The sequence below is a fragment of the Acanthopagrus latus genome, chromosome 1 (assembly GCF_904848185.1).
Source record: "Acanthopagrus latus isolate v.2019 chromosome 1, fAcaLat1.1, whole genome shotgun sequence".
Lineage (NCBI taxonomy): Eukaryota > Metazoa > Chordata > Actinopteri > Spariformes > Sparidae > Acanthopagrus > Acanthopagrus latus.
In genome coordinates this window covers 2,509,766-2,534,524 of record NC_051039.1, presented here as the reverse complement: position 1 = coordinate 2,534,524, position 24,759 = coordinate 2,509,766, and the positions used below count along the sequence as shown (strand labels likewise).

The 24,759-nt window shown below is 43.8% G+C and overlaps 1 protein-coding gene across 1 annotated transcript in view; it reads left to right on the top strand.

Annotated features, from left to right (window-relative positions):
• The window catches only part of LOC119019148 (B-cell receptor CD22-like), a gene marked incomplete at its 3' end in the record, with an annotated part of 68,829 nt that extends 45,377 nt beyond the window's left edge, over nucleotides 1-23,452 (top strand). Inside the window, exons 10-13 of the mRNA XM_037097466.1 lie at nucleotides 20,479-20,539; nucleotides 22,110-22,255; nucleotides 22,664-22,724; nucleotides 23,420-23,452. Of these exons, the coding sequence (XP_036953361.1) occupies nucleotides 20,479-20,539; nucleotides 22,110-22,255; nucleotides 22,664-22,724; nucleotides 23,420-23,452 (301 nt within the window). The remainder of the gene's footprint in view (nucleotides 1-20,478; nucleotides 20,540-22,109; nucleotides 22,256-22,663; nucleotides 22,725-23,419) is intronic.
• Nucleotides 23,453-24,759: the final 1,307 nt, after the last annotated feature.

The following is a 24,759-nucleotide window of genomic DNA, read 5'->3' as shown; positions in this document are numbered from 1 at the left end:
ATGTGAAGTGTTTTTGTCTCCATCTGGTGGTCGTTGCTCTGTCCCTGGGCTTGTCGTCTTCTCCTTGAACTGTATGCGTAGAACTCCTGGCTGCAGTTTGTTACACACATCACATTTGAGGCGCCTTTTGCAATCCTTGCTCATTTGTCATCATCCGAAACACATTGCATTTGTTCTCAAAAAGTCAATCTTGTCCTTGTTTAATTTTGACTTAAAACTGGAACACGTTGTGCTCACCATTGCAGGATGGGCAGTGGGCTGGTTGAGCTGATGAATCAACACTTGTGGCAAAACTTCCAGTTGATTTGGGCTTGGGGGGGGGGGGGGGGTAGCAAAGAAAACAACTAGACAAAGTACAAATCAAAAAATCAAAGTCCAGCTCAAACATAGAAAACTCAAAACCAAAAACATACCAAACGGGACAGGAGCATGGACAGGAGACAGAAAACAGCAAACAGAAAACAATGACCGGAGGGAACAAGACAACAGACAGAGGGAGCCAGAGGGGAGAACACAGGAGAACTTAAAGGACACATGAGGGCATGGAAAAATCAGAACATGAGACACAAGACAAGCAAAGAAAACAGACTCAGACTCGCCGGAGGCTGGCGACGAAGGCGTAGGCGCGGCCTGGAACTCGCCGGAGGGCGGCGACGAAGACGTAGGCGCGGCCTGGAACTCGCCGGAAGGCGGCGACGAAGACATAGGAGCGGCCTAGAACTCTCTGGAATCCGGCGATGACGGCGAAGGCGAAGGTGCAAGCTGGAACCCCCTGGAGGCTGGCGACGTAGACGAAGGCAAAGGCGTGGGTGCGGGCTGAGACCAACTGGAGGCCGGTGGCGAAGGTGCGGGCTGGAACCCCCTGGAGGCTGGCGACGTAGACGAAGGCAAAGGCGTGGGTGCGGGCTGAGACCAACTGGAGGCCAGTGGCGAAGGCGTGGACTGAGACCCACTGGCAACCGGTGGCGAAGGCGTGGACTGAGACCCACTGGCGACCAGACCACTGGCTGGGAAACCCTCAAGGGTCTTGGCCGGACCATCGACGGAGTTTTGCTGATGAAGGGTCCCTGGCAACAAACGACCTCGGCCGGACCCCTGACCGAGGAGCAGGAACTGGCCTCGGCCGGTCCTCCGACCGAGGTGCAGGAACTGGCCTCGGCCGGTCCTCCGACCGAGGTGCAGGAACTGGCCTCGGCCGGTCCTCCGACCGAGGTGCAGGAACAGGTCTCATCTGGACCGCCGACTGAAGACCACTGGCAGGTGTCGACTGGACCGCCGACTGGCCTGGGCTGGAAGCTCGGCTGTGGCCTGGGCTGGAAGCTCGGCTGTGGCTGAGGCTGAGGCCTGGGCTGGGAGCTCGGCTGTGGCTGAGGCTGAGGCCTGGGCTGGAAGCTTGGCTGAGGCTGAGGCCTGGGCTGGAAGCTTGGCTGTGGCTGCGGCTGCGGCTGCGGCTGCGGCCTGGGCTGGGAGCTCGGCTGTGGCTGCGAGCTCGGCTGTGGCTGAGGCCTGGGCTGAGAGCTCGGCTGTGGCTGAGGCTGAGGCCTGGGCTGGGAGCTCGGCTGTGGCTGTGGCTGTGGCTGTGGCTGTGGCTGTGGCTGTGACCTGGGCTGGGAACTCGGCTGTGGCTGCGGCCTGGGCTGGAAGCTCGGCTGTGGCTGTGGCTGAAGCCACCAAGGCCTTCCTGAGGTTATCTAGAACCGCTATCACCTGAGCGATCCAAGGGAGTTCCTTCAGCCAAGGCCTAATAAATAGTTCTTTGTCATAGTCTGCTATGGCCTTTAGCTTCTCCCCTGTGTCAGGCGAGCTTTATTTAAAGCTGTTACAAAAACCAAAAGCAGACCAAAAGGGCAAAAGGCAAAGTAGCAAACAAGAACCAGACAAAGTAGCAAAGAAAACAACTAGACAAAGTACAAATCAAAAAATCAAAGTCCAACTCAAACATAGAAAACTCAAAACCAAAAACATACCAAACGGGACAGGAGCATGGACCAGGAGACAGAAAACAGCAAACAGAAAACAATGACTGGACAAGGAGTGAGGGGAACACAGAGACTAAATACACAGACACTAATGACATGACGAGGAACAGGTGAGGAGAGAGGAGGAAGGAAACCAGGTGTGATAATGAGGGGGAGGAGCACAGAGGAACAGACCAGGAGGGAACAAGACAACAGACAGAGGGAGCCAGAGGGGAGAACATAGGAGAACTTAAAGGACACATGAGGGCATGGAAAAATCAGAACATGAGACACAAGATAAGGAAAAACCAAAACACAGAACACAACAAGACATAGAAAAAAGGACATGAATCAAAAACCAAAACCAGATACGAGGACAACACAAACAGGAGTCATGACAGAAAGATTGCCAAAGATTGGGTCAGAGTAGATTCGAACTTGCTTATCACAGAAATCTACAAGGTCCAATAACCTCACTCTGCCATGTCTCCTCTCCTGCAAATCACAAGCAAGTGTTCTCCATTTTTCACGCACTTTGAATGGCAACTTGAGTGCTACAGCCTTAAGATTGGACGCCACATCCAGCTCATCCATATATGCCATGTTTTGCATTGAGTTACAACAGCCTCTGAGAAACCGTGAGTATGCTTGTAGAGCTTTTGGATCTTCAGCTTTGATTAAAGGCCAGCTTACAGCTCGTTCTATGTAGCAACTTGCAATTTTGTATTCCTTACCATAGTTAACTTGTAACAGTTTTTTGGCATTTTGGAAATCCCTAATAGATCCATATATCGACAACTCCTAATGAGGGCTTGAGCTGGACCTCTTGTGTATTGTTCAAGAAAATACAGTTTTTCCTCATTACATTCCACTTTAGACTCAGTGACTTGCTCAAATGATGCAATGAATGACTGGTACTGCATAATATCCCCATCAAAGATAACAATGTCTCTTTTTGGCAGAAAGGCATTTTGTTGTTGAGTTGTGAGGTCATTTTGCCTTTCAAGGACTCTGTGGAATTGTTCAGACCCCACAGCACTGTGGAGTTGACCAGACCCCACAGTGCCCCTTGTGGCTCCTGGGGTTGATGCAGTGTGTTGAGAGCTGGCACTCTGCATGTGAGATGCACTTTGAGCTGGTGTTCTAGTGGAGATAAAGGAATGAAATTGCAGTCTGTGTTATAGTTCTATAGCAAATCTTTTAATTCAGTTTCGGTTCCATTTTTATCCATCATTTCCTTTAAGTACTCATTCATGCATCCATACTTGTATCTGCATTTTCCAGAACTGAAATTTTGGCTGATGTTGCTGTCAGTTTTCCCTGAGTATCCAGCATTTCCTTTTTCCTCCTTATTTGTTCCTTCTGAAGATTCAACTTCTCCTCTTCCAATTCCAATTCATGCTTTTCTTTAAGCGCTGCTGCTTTTGCCATCAATGCTGCCCTTTCAGTCTCAGCCTGGACTCTTTCACTTATGTTGCTCACTTTTGACTTAAGACTTGTGACTGAGGCCGCCTCTTTTTGATCAGCGGCAAGTACTTTTGGATTAAAGCTGTCCATCCGCTTAGAAAGAGAATCAAGTAATTCACAAATAATTTCCCATCTGGGTTGGTACCATGTTTTGGTATCATCTTCACGTTCTTCTTCGTTCAACATTTGCTGATATTGTGTGTGAGCATCTTTAAACTGTTGCAAGGTGCAGTTATAGGTGGAAGCATTTGCTTTAACCCAGTGAACATTAGTGGCATCTTTCATCTGGTCTCTGATTATATTCATGTACCGAGTGAAATGACCCACTTTACTTTTCCGAAGTTTACGCATTTCTTTAATTTCCTTAGTCAGACTGTCTTTGTTTCCCGAATCCTCTGCTGAGTCAAATGAGGCAGACTCCGTACGCAGACTTGGGGTGGACATTTTGTCTGCTGAATCCTCTCCTGAGAAAAGTGAGGCAGCCTCAGTAGGCAGACTTTGAGAGGCCGTTTCTTCTGCCATTTTCAAGGACCTCAATATTCACTGTTCATTTCATTTCATAGTTCAACCATGTTCCGTTTTCCATCTTTGCATAAAAGCATGTCATGATAATTTCATTAGTCCGTTAATGCAACACAAAATCCATTATTGCACAGGTCCATAGGCGGCAAAGTTCATTGTTTGGTTGTAACACAACGTGACATGTTCACCTCTTACATACCACTCTCCTTGGCTTTTTCCTTCCAATCCAGAAATCCATCAAGCAATCCAGGAATCCATATCATCCGTTTAGTCCTGTACTCCAAAAAGGCAGCTTTTTACCTTTGTTGTGACCTTTTGTCCTGGTGGTGGCTGACTGGGAGTAACTTTTTTCCACTGACTGCCTTTGTGGGAACTGAGGGAACGTCCCGAGGTTGAAGTTGAACTCAAAATATATTTATTCCATCCAGTGACATCCAACTCAGAAACTTAGAAAGATGGCAGCAACAAAGGCTAAAGCTGTAAAAAGCTGTGTGCCTCCAATCAACTACAGCTGGTCCACTCCTGGCCAGGTTCTTATTCTTCCTCTCCTGTGCTCTCCTCTCTGTCTGTAAAATGTGACAAAGGGACATTAGACATGACACACATTGGCACAGCACAGGGACATACATGTCTATTGTTGATTGGCTCCTGCATGTTAATAATATAAAGAGGAAGGGAGCCAGACAGTTAACACCTCAATGTGGGTTTAAGACAAGTGTACCAACCAGAGAGAGACAAACTGTCTCGTGACCGCGTCTTCCCTCTTTATGTAGAAGTGTTTGGTGAGATGAACTGAGATTCAGTACTTCTCATGTATGTGATGGACGTGCTGATTTAACAGACGTGAGGAGAAGCGATGAGTTTAACAGCAGCAGCGAGTGGATTTGTTGTCGTCCTTCTGTCTGTCCAAGGTACTGTACGTCTACATTTATACTGTAAGACAGTTAGCATGGTGGGTTTATAGTAAAGACTTGATGTGCAACAGTGCAGTTAGAGATATTAAAGCTGTGTTTGTGTGGATGTACAGTGACAGTACATACTATACGTTAACAATGGAAAAATCTGAAGAGAAAATCAATTAAATAAAATGAATCGTTCTGAGGAACTTCCTCCATCGTTCAAACTTCCTCCAAACTCAACTTGAGCCTGCATTCGTACGTGTTAGAGGCGGGTCGATGTGCTCTGATAGGATAATTAACACAGGAACACAAAATTAATATCATGTGGGAATAAAATGAGAGAATAAAAATAAAGATTTATCTTCTGACTCCAGTTCCTGTCAGCTGCACAGCGTTTGATTTTGTTTTATTTTTCGAACTTTAATGTTTGAGTTCACTCTCAGTGTTCTCATCAGCCTCGTTTCCTGCAGCAGCAGCAGCTGTTATCAGTGACACATCTCTAAAAAACAGCTGTGCACTACCTGCCCAGCACCAAACAACAGAGTCAGCATCTCTCTGGAGACCAAAGTAGAGTATTTAGCTGCTAGACAGATATTTTATCAGTATTTGTGAGTATTTCTCACTTCAGGATAAATTTGTCAGTGTTTTCTTTCAGTGAGAGAAGCTGCTCACACCTCAGACTTCTGCATTTCTCTGCAGATGTCGTTCACACTCTGCAGCAGCCTGACCACAGCAAGATAACCAGCAGACACTTGTTTCATGCGTCACACTTTTCTTCTAAGTGTTTCTCTCTAAGTATTGTGTTAAAGTACACAATGTCAACACACTGTTGCTCCTTCACTGCAGCCTCTGTGTGATGTCCGTCCTCAGTGCTCTCAGAGATCATGTGCTCATCTTTCTCTGTTCCTTTACTTTAAATATTCTCATGTAGACCTTAATGATTTGTACATTTCTCCACACCTCTGTTGACTTTGGTATTGCTTCTCCAGTGCTGAAGGAAACTTCCTGGTCTCTGACTATTTAACCCTCGATGGAAAACTGCTTGTTTAAGTCACGTTGTAATTGATGGAAGATGGATTTTGGTGGATCGTGAAGCTCGTGTGTTTCTCGTATGAGATATAGTGAGGTTTAGTGAAGTCACAGGAACTTCTGACCACAAAGAAGTCAGTGACCCCGATCATGAGCTCAGGGTGACTCTACCTCCTCTGTCAGCAGAGTGGGAGATGTATATAGACACATTTACTACTATGAGCCTATGAAACTTAATATATGAACATTTCTTTACAAAACCGTCTGAAAGCTGCCTTTGCTCGCCCACCAAACGCAAGTTTGTATGAAGAGAGCCACAGTGTGTTGTGAAGTGTATCTTCACAGACTGAAGCTCCTCCACTGCAGTAAAAATCCTCCTGATCTCCTGATGATGTTTTGAGTCTGATTGTAGTTTCTGATGTTCTGTGTGTTACAGTGATACAGGGTCAGGATGGCTGGGGAGTGACTTACAGCTCTACTGAGATCTGTGCCTTAAAAGGATCAACAGTGGAAATAAACTGCACGTACACACACCCATCAGGAAAACATGGCCATAATACTGAAGTTAAGAAAACATTCTGGTTCACTAAACTGAGTGGAAATCAACCTGTGGATCTGAGAACCGACTCAGATTATCAAGATCGTGTTGAGTACAGTTGTTCTGAGAAGAGCTGCAGTCTGAGAATCAGAGACCTGAGAGAGAGCGACTCAGCTGAGTACAAGTTCATGTTCATTACAAACCAACCAGGTGGGAGATATACTGGTGAACCTGGCGTCACTTTGAGGGTCACAGGTAACATTTTCATTCATATTTTAATTATTTCAAAATGGTCAACATCTTAAGAACAATCATAGAAATGTGTGCGTATGTTGAGAGTTTGTCTAAAATAACATTCTTGTTCCTTCTTCACATCCAGATCTCCAGGTGAAGGTGAACAGATCCTCACATTCTAGCTGGAGAGACCTGAAGTGTCACAGCAGTTGTCGTCTACCTGATCGTTCTTCCTACATCTGGTACATGAGTGGAGAGAAAATTCAGTCACGAACATCTTCTACTTATTCAGGCACCGTTTATCCTGATAACAGTTATTCCTGTGCTGTTGAAGGACGTGAGGATTTCCCCTCTCCTCCAGTGTGTGAGTTTACTACACTAACATAACACCATCTGATGGAGTCTGATAACTACATGGATTTTAATATGGAGACCTTCATTGTGACTCTTCATCAACTCTGGTTTAAAAATGATCCGAACTTTGTTTTATCTTTCAGGTGCTGTTGGTCAAACCTGCGACAGAGTGATTTACACTGACAGAAGCATCTGTGTCTTCAAAGGATCATCAGTGGACATTTCTTGCACTTACAGCAGTATTGAAATTATTACATCTAAATTCTGGTTCAGTCCTGAACGTTCTCATCAGTGGCAGAGTCCTTCACAACCTGAGGACCTTAGTGAAGATTCCCAGTTTGCAGGTCGTGTTCAGGTTCTTGAATCAGAGACAGGACGCTCCACTCTGAGAATCACTGACCTGACAGAGAGTGATTCAGCTCAGTATCACTTTAAATTCCTTGCCATAAACTCTGAGTGGAACAGTATTTTACCTGGTACAACTCTGACTGTCACAGGTACTGATGAACACACACTGATGTAAAACATCAACATAGTACATTTAGAAACAGTGAAGATGTTGAAAATGATGGATCATCATGAGTTTGTGTAATAATTACTGTTGTGTTGGCACTAATGTTCACTGCTAGTTGTAGGAATAGTAAGTGTTGTGTTGTCGTGTGTGTACATCTATCAGTGATTTCTGTTAGAACCAGTGATAATAATATTGTTTCTTGTTCTCATATCCAGCTCTGCAGGTGCAGGTGACCAGAATAACAGTCCACCAGTCTGATACTGAGGCAGAGCTGAAGTGTCACAGCAGCTGCAGTCCAGCTGCTCGTCTTTCCTACGTCTGGTTCAAGAACGGACAGAAAGTCACAGGGGTGGAGACATCTTCTTTTAAAGGCCGGGTTTATCCTGGAGACATCATCTCTTGTGCTTTGAAAGGACATGAGAACTACGGCTCTCCTCCAGTCTGTGAGTTTGATCCACTGTATCAGGAAAAACACAAATACACACCAGCTACACATTGAAGACAGACACATGTGTAAAAAACTAAAAGTACAAATTATAGTTATTGGCTGTCAGTTTCCACCAGGAGGAGTCTGACCAGGTTCAGCTCCATGATCAGCTCTCTAGACAGCCACTGTGACACATAGAGACAATTACTATAAAAACAGAGAAACATACATTTCAATCACAACAGTCAGTTGTCTGTGATCACATATACTAATTTTTCATTAATACATGTTGACATCTCCTCCAGATGGTCCAAGACTTCCCTCTGTGTCAGTGAGTCCCTCTGCTGAGATAGTGGAGGGCAGTTCAGTGACTCTGACCTGTAGCAGTGATGCTAACCCAGCAGCTAATTACACCTGGTACAAGAAGAATGGAGATCCAGACCTTCAACCTCTCAGTAAAGATCCACAGCTTGTCTTCAGCTCCATCCAGTCCTCTGACTCTGGAGAGTATTACTGTACAGCTGAGAACCAGCTGGGGAGGAGGACGTCTAAATACATCTATATTAATGTGACATGTGAGTGACACAAGATAAGCCAAAGAAAAGTTCTGCTGATCATCAATTTGATAATCCATTTTAGTAATTAAGGATCTCACCCTACAAAGGGCTAAGATTGACTGATTTTGAGCAGTTAGCTGCCCGTAAAAAACATTAAACACCCAGTTCAGATGCTGCCACATCCCATAACATCTAATTATTGAAATACAACTTCGGATTCTCTGTTGATACATCTCCTCCAGGTGACTAATATTGATTAGTTGTCTCTCTTTATGTGTTTTCTCCTCCAGATGCTCCAAGACTTCCCTCTGTGTCAGTGAGTCCCTCTGCTGAGATAGTGGAGGGCAGTTCAGTGACTCTGACCTGTAGCAGTGATGCTAACCCAGCAGCTAATTACACCTGGTACAAGGAGAATGAAGACTTACCAAAAGCATCAGGACAGATCTTCACCATCACTGACTTCAGAGCTGAACACAGTGGGAATTATTACTGTGAAGCCCAGAACAGAAGAGGACGTCATAACTCCACCTTACAGATGATTGTTGTGGCAGGTGAGACACTAATTGGTTGATTAACAGACAATAACACCTGGGAAACTGATTAATGCATCAAACCCTGCTAGTGAGGTCCACTACAGTCTATCTAATAACTGTCTATCTCCATTTCCAGGGAGTTTAACAATGATGATAAATATCATCAGGTTGATTCTGGTGGTTCTGATGTCGGTTCTGCTGCTTCTGTTTTGTCTGTGGAGGTGAAACAAACATTAACTGATCTGTTATTTTGAAAATGTATTTTCATGGTTTCTGAGTTTTTAATGAACATTTGTGTTTGTTTGTCGATTTCCCTCAGGAAGAAGAAAACTTGGAGCTCCACCACTGAACCAAATGAGCCCATAGAGACTGTGGAGATGAGAGAGGTATTGGACCACAGTGACGACAAATCAGCACATTTACTGTCGATGTTTTTATAACAAAGATCAAATTAAGGAAACAGTTCTGCTTTAAACATGTCTGAGTTTGTTGTCATTTAAAATCTAATAGTGTCCACGTTCCATTTCTGAGGCCTTTGACTCTCATCTTGTTGTCTCTCCCCATCAGTTGGAGTCTGATCCTGATTACACCAACATCTCACCTTTGAACAGAGAAACTGCAGCATGTGGCAGAAGTTCTGAGTAGCATGCAGCTTTATGTTTACCTGTGCAGGTACATTACATATGTCAAGGATTATACTTGGTTTGCAACATGCTACTTTATCTTTTAATGCTTTTAATATAACATTTTATTCTAATGCAGTAACTTGTTTTGAAGAAATACTGATTGTTCTATCACATCACAGCTGTCCTGGCAGAGAAAGACATGTGGAACAGGAAGCACAGTATCTCACAGCATGTACATTATATATTAAACACACTGACATGTAACATGAGCCCAGCTCTGTCACACTCTGTAGCTGTAACATGCTCAAAGTTCTGCAGTGGCTGATTGAAATAAACATCCAGCTTCCAACAACTCTGTAGTTTGAACATCATGTCAGTTCCCTCTCTGTGCTGCAGAGGGCGACAGTGTGCAGAAAGTTTTGGATTTCAGCTTTTAACAAACTCTTTTTGTGTTTAGTCTTTAGAATAAAGGTTTTATTCATCAGTAATTGACACAAATGAAATGTAAAACAGTTTATTTACTCTCACTGTGTTCCCAGTGCTTCTTTGGTTTGTACTTTATTTAGTTGTATTTTTTGTACTTCTTTAATTCTTGTATTGGCTCCTGCCTGCTCCTTGTGTTCTTGTTGCTTTTTGTATTTTGTATTCAGACCTCAGCTTTGTTATTAAAGCTCACCTTTTGTTCCTTACCTTGCCTGCCTCCTGAGTGTCTTGTGTTTGGGTCCTCCCAATTTCATGACTCGTAACAGTACCAACTGACCAACAATGGACCAGGCGGGGACAAAATCTCTGATGGGGAGCTGAAGAAGTACTGCTTAATCTTTAAACGACTGAACTCTATCACAGATTTTGTGGACAGGCTGTTTTTCTACAATTTAATCCCAAAGACACTCTGCTAAAGACCAAGGCTGTTGGACTCACAACTTGTAGTCAGTGACTTCACTAACAGCCTGCTAACCTCCTGCCTGCTCCAGCTCCTGTCTCAGCGAGCCACCGGCCTGCTAGCAGAGTTTCCATCCCTGCTGACCCACCACCAGACCCCCCCAGACCATCATTCAGCATCCTTCTCTGACACCCACACCTGCCTCAGTCCATCGTCCTGGTGTCGTCTCGCCTGCCTCCTGCTCTGGTGTCCAAGGGCCTCCAGTGGTACCAAGACTCTGGTCCTGGTCTCCAGCTTCCTGAGGGCTTCCAAGTCTGCGGCTGTTCTTGTGGCCTCCAGCCGATCATGGTTTGATATCAGAGCTTGCCTCATGTTCTTTATCTGGCCTGCCACCCTGACTGTTTGTGTTCTCACTGTCAGGTTGGGGTAAAAAGGGAAGACTATGGAAGGGAAGGTGGACCCAAACGCTGTTACACGGGAGGCAAGATCAGGGGAGCAAACAAAAGGCGAGCTTTATTGCACAAAGCTGAATGCAACAACCAAGGTGCGTGAAACCAAGGGTGACCAAAAAAACCCAAAAAACCAAGTAGCAAAGAAAGCAGCAAGACAACGTAGCAACAAAAGAAAACAGCAAGACAAAGTACAGATCAATAATCAAAGATCAACTCAAACATGGAAAACTCAAAACCAAAACATACCAGACAGGAGCTCAAACAGGAATATGAACAGCCAGAGACAAACCAAGACAAACAATGACCGGACGAAGAGTGAAGAGAAACACCCAGAAGGAGCTCTGGAAACCAGCAGAAGCGGCGTGGGCTGAGACGCACTGGATACCGTGGACATGGACTGAGACGCACTGGAGGCCGGCGACGAAGGCATAGGCACAGGCTGGAACTCGCTGGAGGCTGGCGACGAAGGCGTAGGCACGGCCTGGAACTCGCTGGAGGCCGGCGATGAAGGCGAAGGGTGAGACCCACTGGAGGCCGGCGGCAAAAGCATGGGCTGGGGCAGGGGCCTCGGACGGGCCTCCAACCGAGGTGCAGGAACTGGCGGTGTCTGGACCGCCGACTGAGGGCCACTGGCAGGTGTCGACCGGGCCGCCGACTGAGGGCCACTGTCAGGTGTCGACCGGGCCGCCGACTGAGGGCCACTGGCAGGTACTGGGGTTGATACTGAGGCCTGGGTTGGTAGCTTGGCTGTGGCTGAGGCCTGGGCTGGGAGCTCGGCTGTGGACGGGCTCGTCGCTTTCTCGGTGGGGGCACTTTGTAGGCCAGCCGGGTTCCATAAAAAGGGGAAACTGAGGGCTTGTCCAGGATTGTGACAGAAGCCTGAGGCTGGTGACGAAGCATAGGCGCAGCCTGGAACTCGCTGGAGGCCGGTGACGTAGGCGTGGCCTGGAACCTGCTGGAGGCCGGCGATGAAGGCGAAGGTGTAGGCGTAGGAGTGGCCTGGAACCTGCTGGAGGCCGGCGACGTAGACGTAGGTGTAGGCATAGGCGTAGGCGCGGCCTGGAACCCGCTGGAAGCTGGCAACGAAGGCATGGGCTGAGACCCACTGGAGGCCGGCGGTGAAGGCATGGGCTGGGACCCACTGGCGACCAGACCACTGGCTGGGAAACCCTCCAGGGTCTTGGCTACCACCGACAGAGTTTTGCCAGGAGCTGGTGGCCTGGGAGCCAATGAAGGGTCTCTGGCAACAAATGACCTCGGCCAGGCCCTCAACCGAGGAGTAGGCACTGGACCTGGTGTGGGACTTGGCCGGGCCTCATCCCGAGTAGCAGGCACTGGACTCGGCCGGGCCTCCGACCGAGGACCAGACACTGGACTTGGCGATGGACGTCGGCCGGGCCTCCGATCGAGGTGCAGGCACTGGACTTAGCGTGGGACTCGCCCGGGCCTCCTACTGAGGAGCAGGAACAGGCGGCATCTGGACTGCCGACTGAAGGCCACTGGTAGGTGTCAGAGGGAGACAGAGGGCAGACCACAGGAAAGACTTAAAGGACAAGAGACACCAGGGCATGGGAAAACAAAACATGACACAAGACATGAACAGCAGATACCAAGACAGGAGAATATAAGACAAAAAAAAAAAAAAAAACATTATCAGAGCATGACACAAGGACCTGACTCTAGAGTCATGACACTCACTATTGTTGCTACACGTAACATCCAGTTTATTGTCTAAACATTAGCTCACACACACTCTGATTAATGTCTTCGTTTAGGCTTTTTATTTGAATCAAAGCTCAGATAAAAATCAAAGGCTGACTGAACCTTTTCTGTTCTGCTGCGTCACCTTTGGAACAATATCCCATTTAGTGTTCAGTTTGCTGATACGTCCATGTTATTGACTGCATTGTGTTTTAAAGCAACAGTAAGAATCGTTTCTTAATTTCATCTTGAGGGTTCACAGGCACTTATCTCCTTATAGATGTTGATAATACTAAGAGGAAGGAAGCCAGCCAGTTAACACCTCGATGTGGGTTTAAGACAAGTGAACCAACCAGAGAGAGACAAACTGTCTCGTGACCGCGTCTTCCCTCTTTATGTAGAAGTGTTTGGTGAGATGACCTGACACTCAGTACTTCTCATGTATGTGATCGACCTGCTGATTTAACAGATGTGAGGAGAAGCGATGAGTTTAACAGCAGCAGCGAGTGGATTTGTTGTCGTCCTTCTGTCTGTCCAAGGTACTGTACGTCTACATTTATACTGTAAGACAGTTAGCATGGTGGGTTTATAGTAAAGACTTGATGTGCAACAGTGCAGTTAGAGACATTAAAGCTGTGTTTGTGTGGATGTACAGTGACAGTACATACTATACGTTAGCAATGGAAAAATCTGGAGAGAAAATCAGTTAAATAAAATGAATCGTTCTGAGGAACTTCCTCCATCGTTCAAACTTCCTCCAAACTCAACTTGAGCCTGCGTTCGTACGTGTTAGAGGCGGGTCGATGTGCTCTGATAGGATAATTAACACAGGAACACAAAATTAATATCATGTGGGTATAAAATGAGAGAATAAAAATAAAGATTTATCTTTTGACTCCAGTTCCTGTCAGCTGCACAGCGTTTGATTTTGTTTTATTTTTCGAACTTTAATGTTTGAGTTCACTCTCAGTGTTCTCATCAGCCTCGTTTCCTGCAGCAGCAGCAGCTGTTATCAGTGACACATCTCTAAAAACCAGCTGTGCACTACCTGCCCAGCACCAAACAACAGAGTCAGCATCTCTCTGGAGACCAAAGTAGAGTATTTAGCTGCTAGACAGATATTTTATTAGTATGTGTGAGTATTTCTTGCTTCAGGATAAATTTGTCAGTGTTTTCTTTAAGTGAGAGAAGCTGCTCACACCTCAGACTTTTGCATTTCTCTGCAGATGTCATTCACACTCTGCAGCAGCCTGACCACAGCAAGATAACCAGCAGACACTTGTTTCATGCGTCACACTTTTCTTCTAAGTGTTTCTCTCTAAGTATTGTGTTAAAGTACAAAATGTCAACACATTGTTGCTCCTTCACTGCAGCCTCTGTGTGATGTCCGTCCTCAGTGCTCTCAGAGATCATGTGCTCATCTTTCTCTGTTCCTTTACTTTAAATATTCTCATGTAAACCTTGATGATTTGTACATTTCTCCACACCTCTGTTGACTTTGGTATTGCTTCTCCAGTGCTGAAGGAAACTCCCTGGTCTCTGACTATTTAACCCTCGATGGAAAACTGCTTGTTTAAGTCACATTGTAATTGATGGAAGATGGATTTTGGTGGATCGTGAAGCTCGTGTGTTTCTCGTATGAGATATAGTGAAGTTTAGTGAAGTCACAGGAACTTCTGACCACAAAGAAGTCAGTGACCCCGATCATGAGCTCAGGGTGACTCTACCTCCTCTGTCAGCAGAGTGGGAGATGTATATAGACACATTTACTGCGAGTCTATGAAACTTAATATATGAAAATTCCTTAACAAAACCGTCTGAAAGCTGCCTTTGCTCGCCCACCAAACGCAAGTTTGTATGAAGACAGCCACAAGCTCCTCCACTGCAGTGAAAATCTGTCTCCTGATGATGTTTTGAGTCTGATTGTAGTTTCTGATGTTCTGTGTGTTACAGTGATACAGGGTCAGGATGGCTGGGGAGTGACTTACAGCTCTACTGAGATCTGTGCCTTCAAAGGATCAACAGTGGACATGAGCTGCACCTACAGATACCCATCTCAAAACATTAATCCAAAAATGGAAGTTAAGGAAAGATTCTGGTTCACTAAAATGAGTGGAAATCAACCTTTGGATATGAAAGCAGACTCAGATTATCAAGATCGTGTTGAGTACAGTTGTTCTGAGAAGAGCTGCAGTCTGAGAATCAGAGACCTGAGAGAGAGCGACTCAGCTGAGTACAAGTTCAGATTCATTACAAACCAACCAGGTGGGAGATATACTGGTTCACCTGGAGTCACTTTGAGGGTCACAGGTAACATTTTCATTCATATTTTCATCTTATCTTAAGAACAATAATATGAATGTGTTGTGTTTGTATGTCAACAGTTTGTCTAAAGTAACATTCTTGTTCCTTCTTCACATCCAGATCTCCAGGTGCAGGTGAGCAGACCCTCATATTATGGCTGGAGAGACCTGAAGTGTCACAGCAGTTGTCGTCTACCTGATCGTTCTTCCTACATCTGGTACAAAAATGGACAGAAAATTCAGTCACAAACATCTTCGACTTATTCATTCCATGGTGCTTCTGACGACAGTTATTCCTGTGCTGTTGAAGGACATGAGGATTTCCCCTCTCCTCCAGTGTGTGAGTTTACTACACTAACATAACACCATCTGATGGAGTCTGATAACTACATGGATTTTAACATGGAGACCTTCATTGTGACTCTTCATCAACTCTGGTTTAAAAATGATCCGAACTTTGTTTTATCTTTCAGGTGTCCAATATACAAACTGCAACAGAGTGATTTACACTGACAGAAGCATCTGTGCCTCCAAAGGATCATCAGTGGACATTTCTTGCACTTACAGCAGTTACGACACCATCAGGTCTAAATTCTGGTTCAGTCCTGAACGTTCTCATCAGTGGCAGAGTCCTTCTCAGCCTGAGGACCTTAGTGACTCCCAGTTTGCAGGTCGTGTTCAGGTCCTTGAATCAGAGAGAGGACGCTCCACTCTGAGAATCACTGACCTGACAGAGAGTGATTCAGCTCAGTATCACTTCAAGTTTACAACACAATGGTCTGAGTGGAGGAGTAGTTTACCTGGTACAACTCTGACTGTCACAGGTACTGATGAACACACACTGATGTAAAACATCAACATAGTACATTTAGAAACAGTGAAGATGTTGAAAATGATGGATCATCATGAGTTTGTGTAATAATTACTGTTGTGTTGGCACTAATGTTCACTGCTAGTTGTAGGAATAGTAAGTGTTGTGTTGTTGTGTGTGTACATCTATCAGTGATTTCTGTTAGAACCAGTGATAATAATATTGTTTCTTGTTCTCATATCCAGCTCTGCAGGTGCAGGTGACCAGAATAACAGTCCACCAGTCTGATACTGAGGCAGAGCTGAAGTGTCACAGCAGCTGCAGTCCAGCTGCTCGTCTTTCCTACGTCTGGTTCAAGAACGGACAGAAAGTCACAGGGGTGGAGACATCTTCTTTTAAAGGCCGGGTTTATCCTGGAGACGTCATCTCTTGTGCTTTGAAAGGACATGAGAGCTACGGCTCTCCTCCAGTCTGTGAGTTTGATCCACTGTATCAGGAAAAAACACATATACACACCAGCTACACATTGAAGACAGACACATGTGTAAAGAACTAAAAGTACAAATGATATTTATTGGCTGTCAGTTTCCACCAGGAGGAGTCTGACCAGGTTCAGCTCCATGATCAGCTCTCTAGACAGCCACTGTGACACATAGAGACAATTACTATAAAAACAGAGAAACATACATTTCAATCACAACAGTCAGTTGTCTGTGATCACATATACTAATTTTTCATTAATACATGTTGACATCTCCTTCAGATGGTCCAAGACTTCCCTCTGTGTCAGTGAGTCCCTCTGCTGAGATAGTGGAGGGCAGTTCAGTGACTCTGACCTGTAGCAGTGATGCTAACCCAGCAGCTAATTACACCTGGTACAAGGAGAATGGAGATCCAGACCTTCAACCTCTCAGTAAAGATCCACAGCTTGTCTTCAGCTCCATCCAGTCCTCTGACTCTGGAGAGTATTACTGTACAGCTGAGAACCAGCTGGGGAGGAGGACGTCTGAATACATCTATGTTAATGTGAAATGTGAGTTTTATTCTTGAGATAACATTTCTCTTAAATCTGTCCAGTCTAATGTTCTTGAGCACCACATTCTCAGCTGTAATTCACTGAACAGCTCTTTAGACTTTAAATGTTTCATGCAATTTCCGGACCAGATTCAAATAGTTGTACACACAGCCGTTCACAATGTAAAATTTCAATAGCATATGTGCTGCTGTAATAACACATTTAACAGAGAGTAATCTTTTTACATCTGTCCTCCAGATGGTCCAAGACTTCCCTCTGTGTCAGTGAGTCCCTCTGCTGAGATAGTGGAGGGCAGTTCAGTGACTCTGACCTGTAGCAGTGATGCTAACCCAGCAGCTAATTACACCTGGTACAAGGAGAACCAAACACTGATTCAAGGACCAGAAGGAATTTATCATTTCTCCTCCATCAGCTCTGAGGACAGAGGGAACTACTCCTGCAAGTCTGAGAATCAGTATGGAGAGATCAACTCTTCATCTCTCTTCTTAGACGTCCAGTGTGAGTACAGAAACATAAGCATCTATCGACCAGCAAAAATTACATTACTTTTCCCACACACTTTGGAACAAACTCTATAAATAATAAAGCAGCTGCATCATCCACCATTAAAGGTTCTTTCGTATCCTTCATGCTGGGACTGAAACGTGTGTCTTTACATGCTGTCACTAGATGGTCCAAGACTTCCCTCTGTGTCAGTGAGTCCCTCTGCTGAGATAGTGGAGGGCAGTTCAGTGACTCTGACCTGTAGCAGTGATGCTAACCCAGCAGCTAATTACACCTGGTACAAGGAGAATGAAGACTCACCAAAAGCATCAGGACAGATCTTCACCATCACTGACTTCAGAGCTGAACACAGTGGGAATTATTCCTGTGAAGCCCAGAACAGAAGAGGACGTCATAACTCCACCTTACAGCTGATTGTTGTGGCAGGTGAGTTATTAATTCCTCAACATGATAATTTTTCTGTTTGTGAAACCTTTGACAGAACCAACTCCTCTCTCACACATTTAATTAGAAAATCTGGTGTTTTTGTCCAACTGACAGTCACGTTTGGACCCAATAGTTCTTGTAACTTCCAGTGTTTGTTCTCTCTGTTTTCCAGCTCCATGGAAGTTACCAGTTGCTCTCTCGACCACTGCTGTTATTCTGATCTTCATGCTGCTCTTGGTCTTTTTCTGCATCAGGTGAGCAATTCAGTTTCTCTGTGATTGAATATGTACAGTGAAAGAGTTATTGTCCTTCTAGTCCCTCTGATATCACACCTGTATTAAGAAGAACATGTGTTGAGGTACCCAGTAGCTCAGTTGGTAGAGCGTGTGCCTCATGTACAGAGACTGCAGTGGTCCTGGGTTTGAATCTGACCTGTGGCCCTCTGCTGCACCTCCCCTCCCAGTGTGTCACTCATTAGTGTGAATGCTGAAGGCTGAAGGACACTATTGTTCTTCTGGAATTTATCAAAGTTTTTATTCTTCTTCCGTACGTTTTTCGGCACGCTTCTTCTCCTACAGTTCTTGAGCTATTGAAACCATTCAAGTATCAAAATGTGCAGTTTTTTAAGGACATGTGTGCTTCTATTTTCTTTCTTCTACCTTTCATAATTTTGGAAATATTCAGCTTTTTATGCAAAATTTTGCCCATTCATCCTTATGGGGATTTTTTCAAATTTCATTCAGCTATAACTTCAGCATACGTTCAGCTATTGAAACCGTTCAGCTATTAAAACATTCAGCTTTTTAAGCTCTTTCAGCCTTCTGCTTTTCAGCTTTTCAGCTTTTCAACTTTTTCATAAATTCAGCTTTTTATTAAAAAAAATTAACATTGCCGCAAATGGGAAAAGCTTCAAATCCTCTTTAAAAATCCTCGACTTTCAACCTCTTCTTCTCCCTCATGCTTTGAGCTAGAGACACCATTCCAACTTTAAAAGACTCACCCAACCTTCAACTATTGGGCTTGTATTCAGTTTTTAAAAATATTGAACGGTTTTGAACTAATCACAGTTTTAGTTTGAAGAACTTTTAGCCCGTCTTCTGACTTTATAATGGGTGTGTATTGCGTCAGCTAGAGTGTGTGACATCATCGCTAGAGTGTAGAGCAGCTGGATCCGCTCAAGAAAAAAATTCTCTTCAGCTTGACTTAGATCTGAAACCTTTTACTCAACATAGACAATGTATACATAGAAATGTAGGAAAACTTTTTGGCTTTCAGATGATGGTCTCATTTTAGATGTACGAGTTACAGTTTTGGATGTGGAAGCCCTGGAGCAACAAGAAGTGAAGCAGCTGCCCCATAAGCCGCAATGTTAATTTTGAGCCTAAAGTTCTAGAGGACAGCAGACGGTACCTGATTTGTCTCTCGCGTTTGTGCCCTCATTTCTTACTTTCCAGAAATAAAAACCAGATGACCGAGTTCGGCAATATCTCCGCTCACTCACCATATAGATATTTTGACCCTAACTATTAACGTTTTTTCTAAAATCGCAGGGGTTTGGGAGGCGTTTTCCCATTCATTCTTAGGGGACAGCGTGTGTATCTGTAGAATGCGTGTGTATTGCCTCAGCTAGAGTGAGTGAGTGAGAGCAGCTGGAACACTGGAGAGAGAATTCTCTCTTCAGCTGGATTTGAATCCAGCATCTTTTACTTTACATAGATGATGCAGCCATTTTAAGCTCTTTCTGCCTTTAACTTTCAACCGATTCAGTGTTTTTTCACCTTTTTAAGTTCTTTCTGCTTTTAACTGTCCTCCATTCCAGTGTTTTTTCACATTTTTAACCTCTTTCTGCCCTCTTGCTCTAGACCTTTTTAGCCTTCTCAGATATTCATCTTTCTGCCTTTTCAACTCCTTCAAACATTCTGCTTCATGTTCAGATATGAAAATGTTCAACTTTTTAAACTCTTTCAGCCCTCCTCAGCTTATCTGCCTTTTCATCTTTTAAAAATATTCATCTTTGTACTGTTGCCGCTTTTTTATACATTCTGCTTCATGTTCCACTACAGAAACTGTTCGACTATCAATATGTTCAATTTTTAAAGCTCTTTCTGCCTTTAACTTTCCACTTTGAGCTCTTTCTGCCCTCATATTCTACAACTTTTCGGCCTTCTCTGTCTTTCGGCCCTCTTGCTCTACACCTTTTTAGCCTTTTCAGAGGTTCATCTTTCTGCCTTTTCAACTCCTTTAAACATTCTGCTTCATGTTCAGCTTTTCTGTCTTTCCATCTTTTGAAAATATTCATCTCTCTGCCTTTTGAGCTTCTTTATACATTCAGCTTCATGTTCAGCTACAGAAACTGTTCAGCTATCAGCGTGTTCAGGTTTTTATGCTCTTTCTGCCTTTAGCTTTTCAGCTTTTTCAGCTTGTCAGCAGTACATTCAGCAGATTTCCCTTCGGCCTTCAGCATTCACACTGTATTTTCGCAGGAAATGCAATTTGTCTAGTTAGAATTCATCTTTGACACCACAGTCTTTCAAAAAGTGGGAAGTCACTGCATTGCTTGAGTACAGTGACCAGTTATTCTCTCAATGTGTATTTGAGCACTGTACGAATGTATACTTGAAATAATATGAACCTATCCTCTAAAGTCTAAATGAGTTCAGTAATTAGTTTATTTCTTTGTTCGGACCTTTTATTGTCTCTTCAGAAGAGTGAGGTCTTCACAACAGCAGTCTGAGGCTGACGAGAGACCAGACAACAGAGCACAGGTATAAACAGAAAGATCCTATCCTTCTTCACCTTCGTCTCTTCTCTTTTTCTTCCCCAACATGAATCACTTCCTTCTCCTTCTATCACCCTCTCTTACTTTTCTGTGTGCACCTCAATTCATGAGCAGAATCAAGATAATGTGAAGGATTTGCTGCACTGGAAGGGCGAAATGTTAAACCGGAATTCCTTCCAAACTTGTGAACTTTTCCTTTAAATACCCACAAACCTTTCCTTTGCAAGGATAGCAGCTCTGTGCTAACTTCCTTGGGTTGTGTATTCAGCTGGTAAGCTTTGCGTAGCAGCTGCTGGTGCTAACTGCACTGGAATACTAGCAGGACCTCACGTCGCTGCTGTGAGGAGAAGTTCTTTGGGCCTGCTGCAAATGCAGCTGGCAACTCTCAACAGTTGTTAGGCCCAGAAGAATCCAGAAGACGAGACCTTGAGGGCAGGCAGCACTGTAGCTAGAGAGGTGGAGAAGAGAGAGGACAAAGGAAGTTCACTTTGTCTATCTGGTCAGAGGGGGGTCTGTCATCCTGAGCAATATTAGCTCAAGGATGAATTTGCACCTAGGTGTGTAGACTGGGGAATTCTGGGAAACTGAGTTCAGTTCAGAGTCTGTTTTGAAATTCACAATGAATGACCACATCTGTGGGTCCCAACAGAATAAACAAGCTGTTCTCAGAGGACAATAAGGACCCAGAACACTGTTTGAAGCTAGAAAGGTGGCAGGGTCCGCCACGTGTAAACAAAGAAAAATAGGACATGATTGTGTTGTCCTTTACGCTCACTTTGTTTGGTTTGTTTAGACATAACAAATAATCAGTCAATGAAGATCTTTCTCTTCTGATTAAAATTCCCTACTCAAAACTACGTAGTGCTCCTTTAAATACCCCACAGGACTCTGTGTATATGGTTGTAAATAATGTGTTTGAATGAATGTTGTGACCTCTGCTGGTGAGCAGTAGGTAGTGCAATAACAAAAACAAGTTCCAGGATCACACACATCTATGTTTTAGCAAATTAGGCAGGAACTCCACTTTTTAGTATATTGAATGTTGATTTGATGCAACAGCACAATAAATGTTTTATTTACTACCTTAAAGGGCCAGTTCACCCTAAAAACAACACTACAAGTTGTTGAGTTATCAGCCATAGAGATGTCGGCCTTCTCTCTAATATAATGGAATGAGATGGAATTTCAACTCCACCTTGTTGTGAACAGTTTCATATAGGAACTGATTTTGTATTTGAAGCATCGACTCAAACTGTCACCAGGACACCAATAATATTTACATCCAGCACTGTTATGACCATGAGCCTCTCGTCCATAAGTAGCTGCTGTTGTTCAATTGGTGGGTGTATTTCAGTAGAAAGAAAACAGTTCCTACATGAAACTGCTCACAGGTCTGTGGATTATCTTAAGAAACCAGTTCATGATTTCTGGAAAGAGAAATTGCTGTAAAGTTTCTTAAATGTATTTTTTGGCAATCTAGTTCCATTCTATTGGGTTTCTTTGTCAAGAGTTTAAATACATGGAACATATAAAAGTACACTTGTCCCTGTGGCCAGCAGACAGAAGAACTTCACTACGGCAGCGTACGATTCATACGGACCCAGGCAGACACTCTTCATTCAGACTTCAGCCCAGCTCGGCCTCACAGGAACGAGGAGGAGAGTGTTGTATACGCAACTACAAACTTCATCAGGTCCTCAGGGTGAGCAGTTCAGTTTCTCTGTGATTGAATATGTACAATGAAAGAGTTATGGTCCTTCTAGTCCCTCTGATATCCCACTTGTTTTAAGAAAAACAGTAGCTCAGTTGGTAGAGTGTGTGCCTCATGTACAGAGACTGCAGTGGTCCTGGGTTTGAATCTGACCTGTGGCCCTCTGCTGCACCTCCCCTCCCAGTGTGTCACTCACTAGAATTCATCTTTGACACCAAAGTCTTTCAAAAAGTGGGAAGTCACTGCACTGGTTGAGTACAGCGACTATTTATTCTCTCAATGTGCATTTGAGCATTGTACGAATGTATATTTGAAATGATATGAACCCATCCTCTAAAATCTGTGATAATTTAAATAATCTGTTTGTTTCTTTGCTATGACCGTTTATTGTCTCTTCAGAAGAGTGAGGTCTTCACAACAGCAGTCTGAGGCTGACGAGAGACCAGACAACAGAGCACAGGTATAAACAGAAAGATCCTATCCTTCTTCACCTTCGTCTCTTCCCTTTTTCTTCCCCCACATGAATCACTTCCTTCTCCTTCTATTCTGTGTGCACCTCAACTCATGAGCAGAATCAAGATAATGTGAAGGATTTGCTGCAGTGGAAGGGTGAAATGTTAAACCGGAACATTTCAGTTTCAGTTACATGTTTGAATGAATGTTGTGACCTCTGCTGGTGAGCAGTAGGTAGTGCAATAACAAAAACAAGTTCCAGGATCACACACATCTATGTTTTAGCAAATTAGGCAGAAACTCCACTTTTTAGTTTATTGAATGTTGATTTGATGCAACAGCACAATAAATGTTTTATTTACTACCTTAAAGGGGAACTGATTTTGTATTTGAAGCATTGACTCAAGATGTCACCAGGACACCAATATTATTTACATCCAGCACTATAATGACCATGAGCCTCTCGTCCATAAGTAGCTGCTGTTCCATTGGTGGGTGTATTTCAGTAGAAAGAAAACAGTTCCTACATGAAACTGCTCACTGGTCTGTGGATTATCTTAAGAAACCAGTTCTTGATTTCTGGAAAGAGAAATTGCTGTAAAGTTTCTTAAATGTATTTTTTGGCACACAAGTCGAGATTTCTTTGTCAAGAGTTTGAATACATGGAACATATAAAAGTACACTTGTCCCTGTGGCCAGCAGACAGAAGAACTTCACTACGGCAGCGTACGATTCATACGGGCCCAGGCAGACACTCTTCATTCAGACTTCAGCCCAGCTCGGCCTCACAGGAACGAGGAGGAGAGTGTTGTATACGCAACTACAAACTTCATCAGGTCCTCAGGGTGAGCAGCTCCTCACACAGGAGAATCTTTGCTGCTGTTTGAGTTTAAATGAAAAACATAAAGTCTGAAAGTTTTTTCAGAAAACATTTGTGTCTGTTTTATTCTAAACTGTTTGGAATGTAATGATTCTTAATTATTTTACCATTTTTCAACAAACAATTTAAATTTCTGTTTAATTCCTCCACAGATCAAACCATCAGGCAGCTGTGGAGGATCCGTCTGCACTGTACAGCAGAGTTACCAAAAGCCACTGAGTGTGAGGACAGCATGGATCTGTGGTTTGTACTGGTGGATCTTTTCTTCACTGATGGTTTGACTAAGAACGCAACATTTGGACAAGAATATTTCATACATACGTCATTTATATTTCAGTTCCAAACAATGATCACCACACCTTCCCTCAACTGTTTAAACATAAATGGAACATTATCACCTTCATGGAGGCAGAATTTATTACAGGACTGTTTTGTTTGACTGTATTCGTTTAGCTTTGGTGTATATAATAACTCCATCTGACTGTAGTTATAGCAGATTTTTTTTTCTCACAACTTTAACGACGACAACTGTTTGTATCATAAGTCAAATATCCTTTGTATATCTTCAAATGCTCATTTTCTGAATTTGTATTTTACTGCATAGAAATCTCAGCTTATTATTATTAACTGTCTATATTGCTGTTTGTATTCATCTATTTTGAAAACTGTGTGTTTACATTTTCCATGTTTTTTGTCATCCTGCATGGAAAATGGCAAGTAAGACTCAGAGAGAAAAACTAACCTCTCTGACTGTGTGTTTGCTGAATGATCAACACTTTATTTTTTTCTTTAACATTTTCAGCCTTTTGACAGTGAATATGTATTCAGGTGTGATTAAACTGAAGCTTCACAACATCATTTAGTTGTTGTGTCTGATATGAAAAGCACTCTTTGAAAAAGATCATTTTAGGGAGGTTAAACAATCTGCACATGGTGTGATGCTAACAGAGTTCAATTGTTGAAGTAATTCTTGGTGCTGTATCGAAGGCAGCTGGACGTGTTTCAGTTTTTCACGTCTCATCCAAGAGGCTTCTTCAGTTCTGACTAACTGGAGGGGAGTTGCAGGATTTTGAACCCTGTGTGGGAGTGTCCTTACAGAGTCGTTAAGGTCACATGTGAACCCAGGGTTTCAGATGGTTTGTCCAGCTGATCTGAGTTAGAC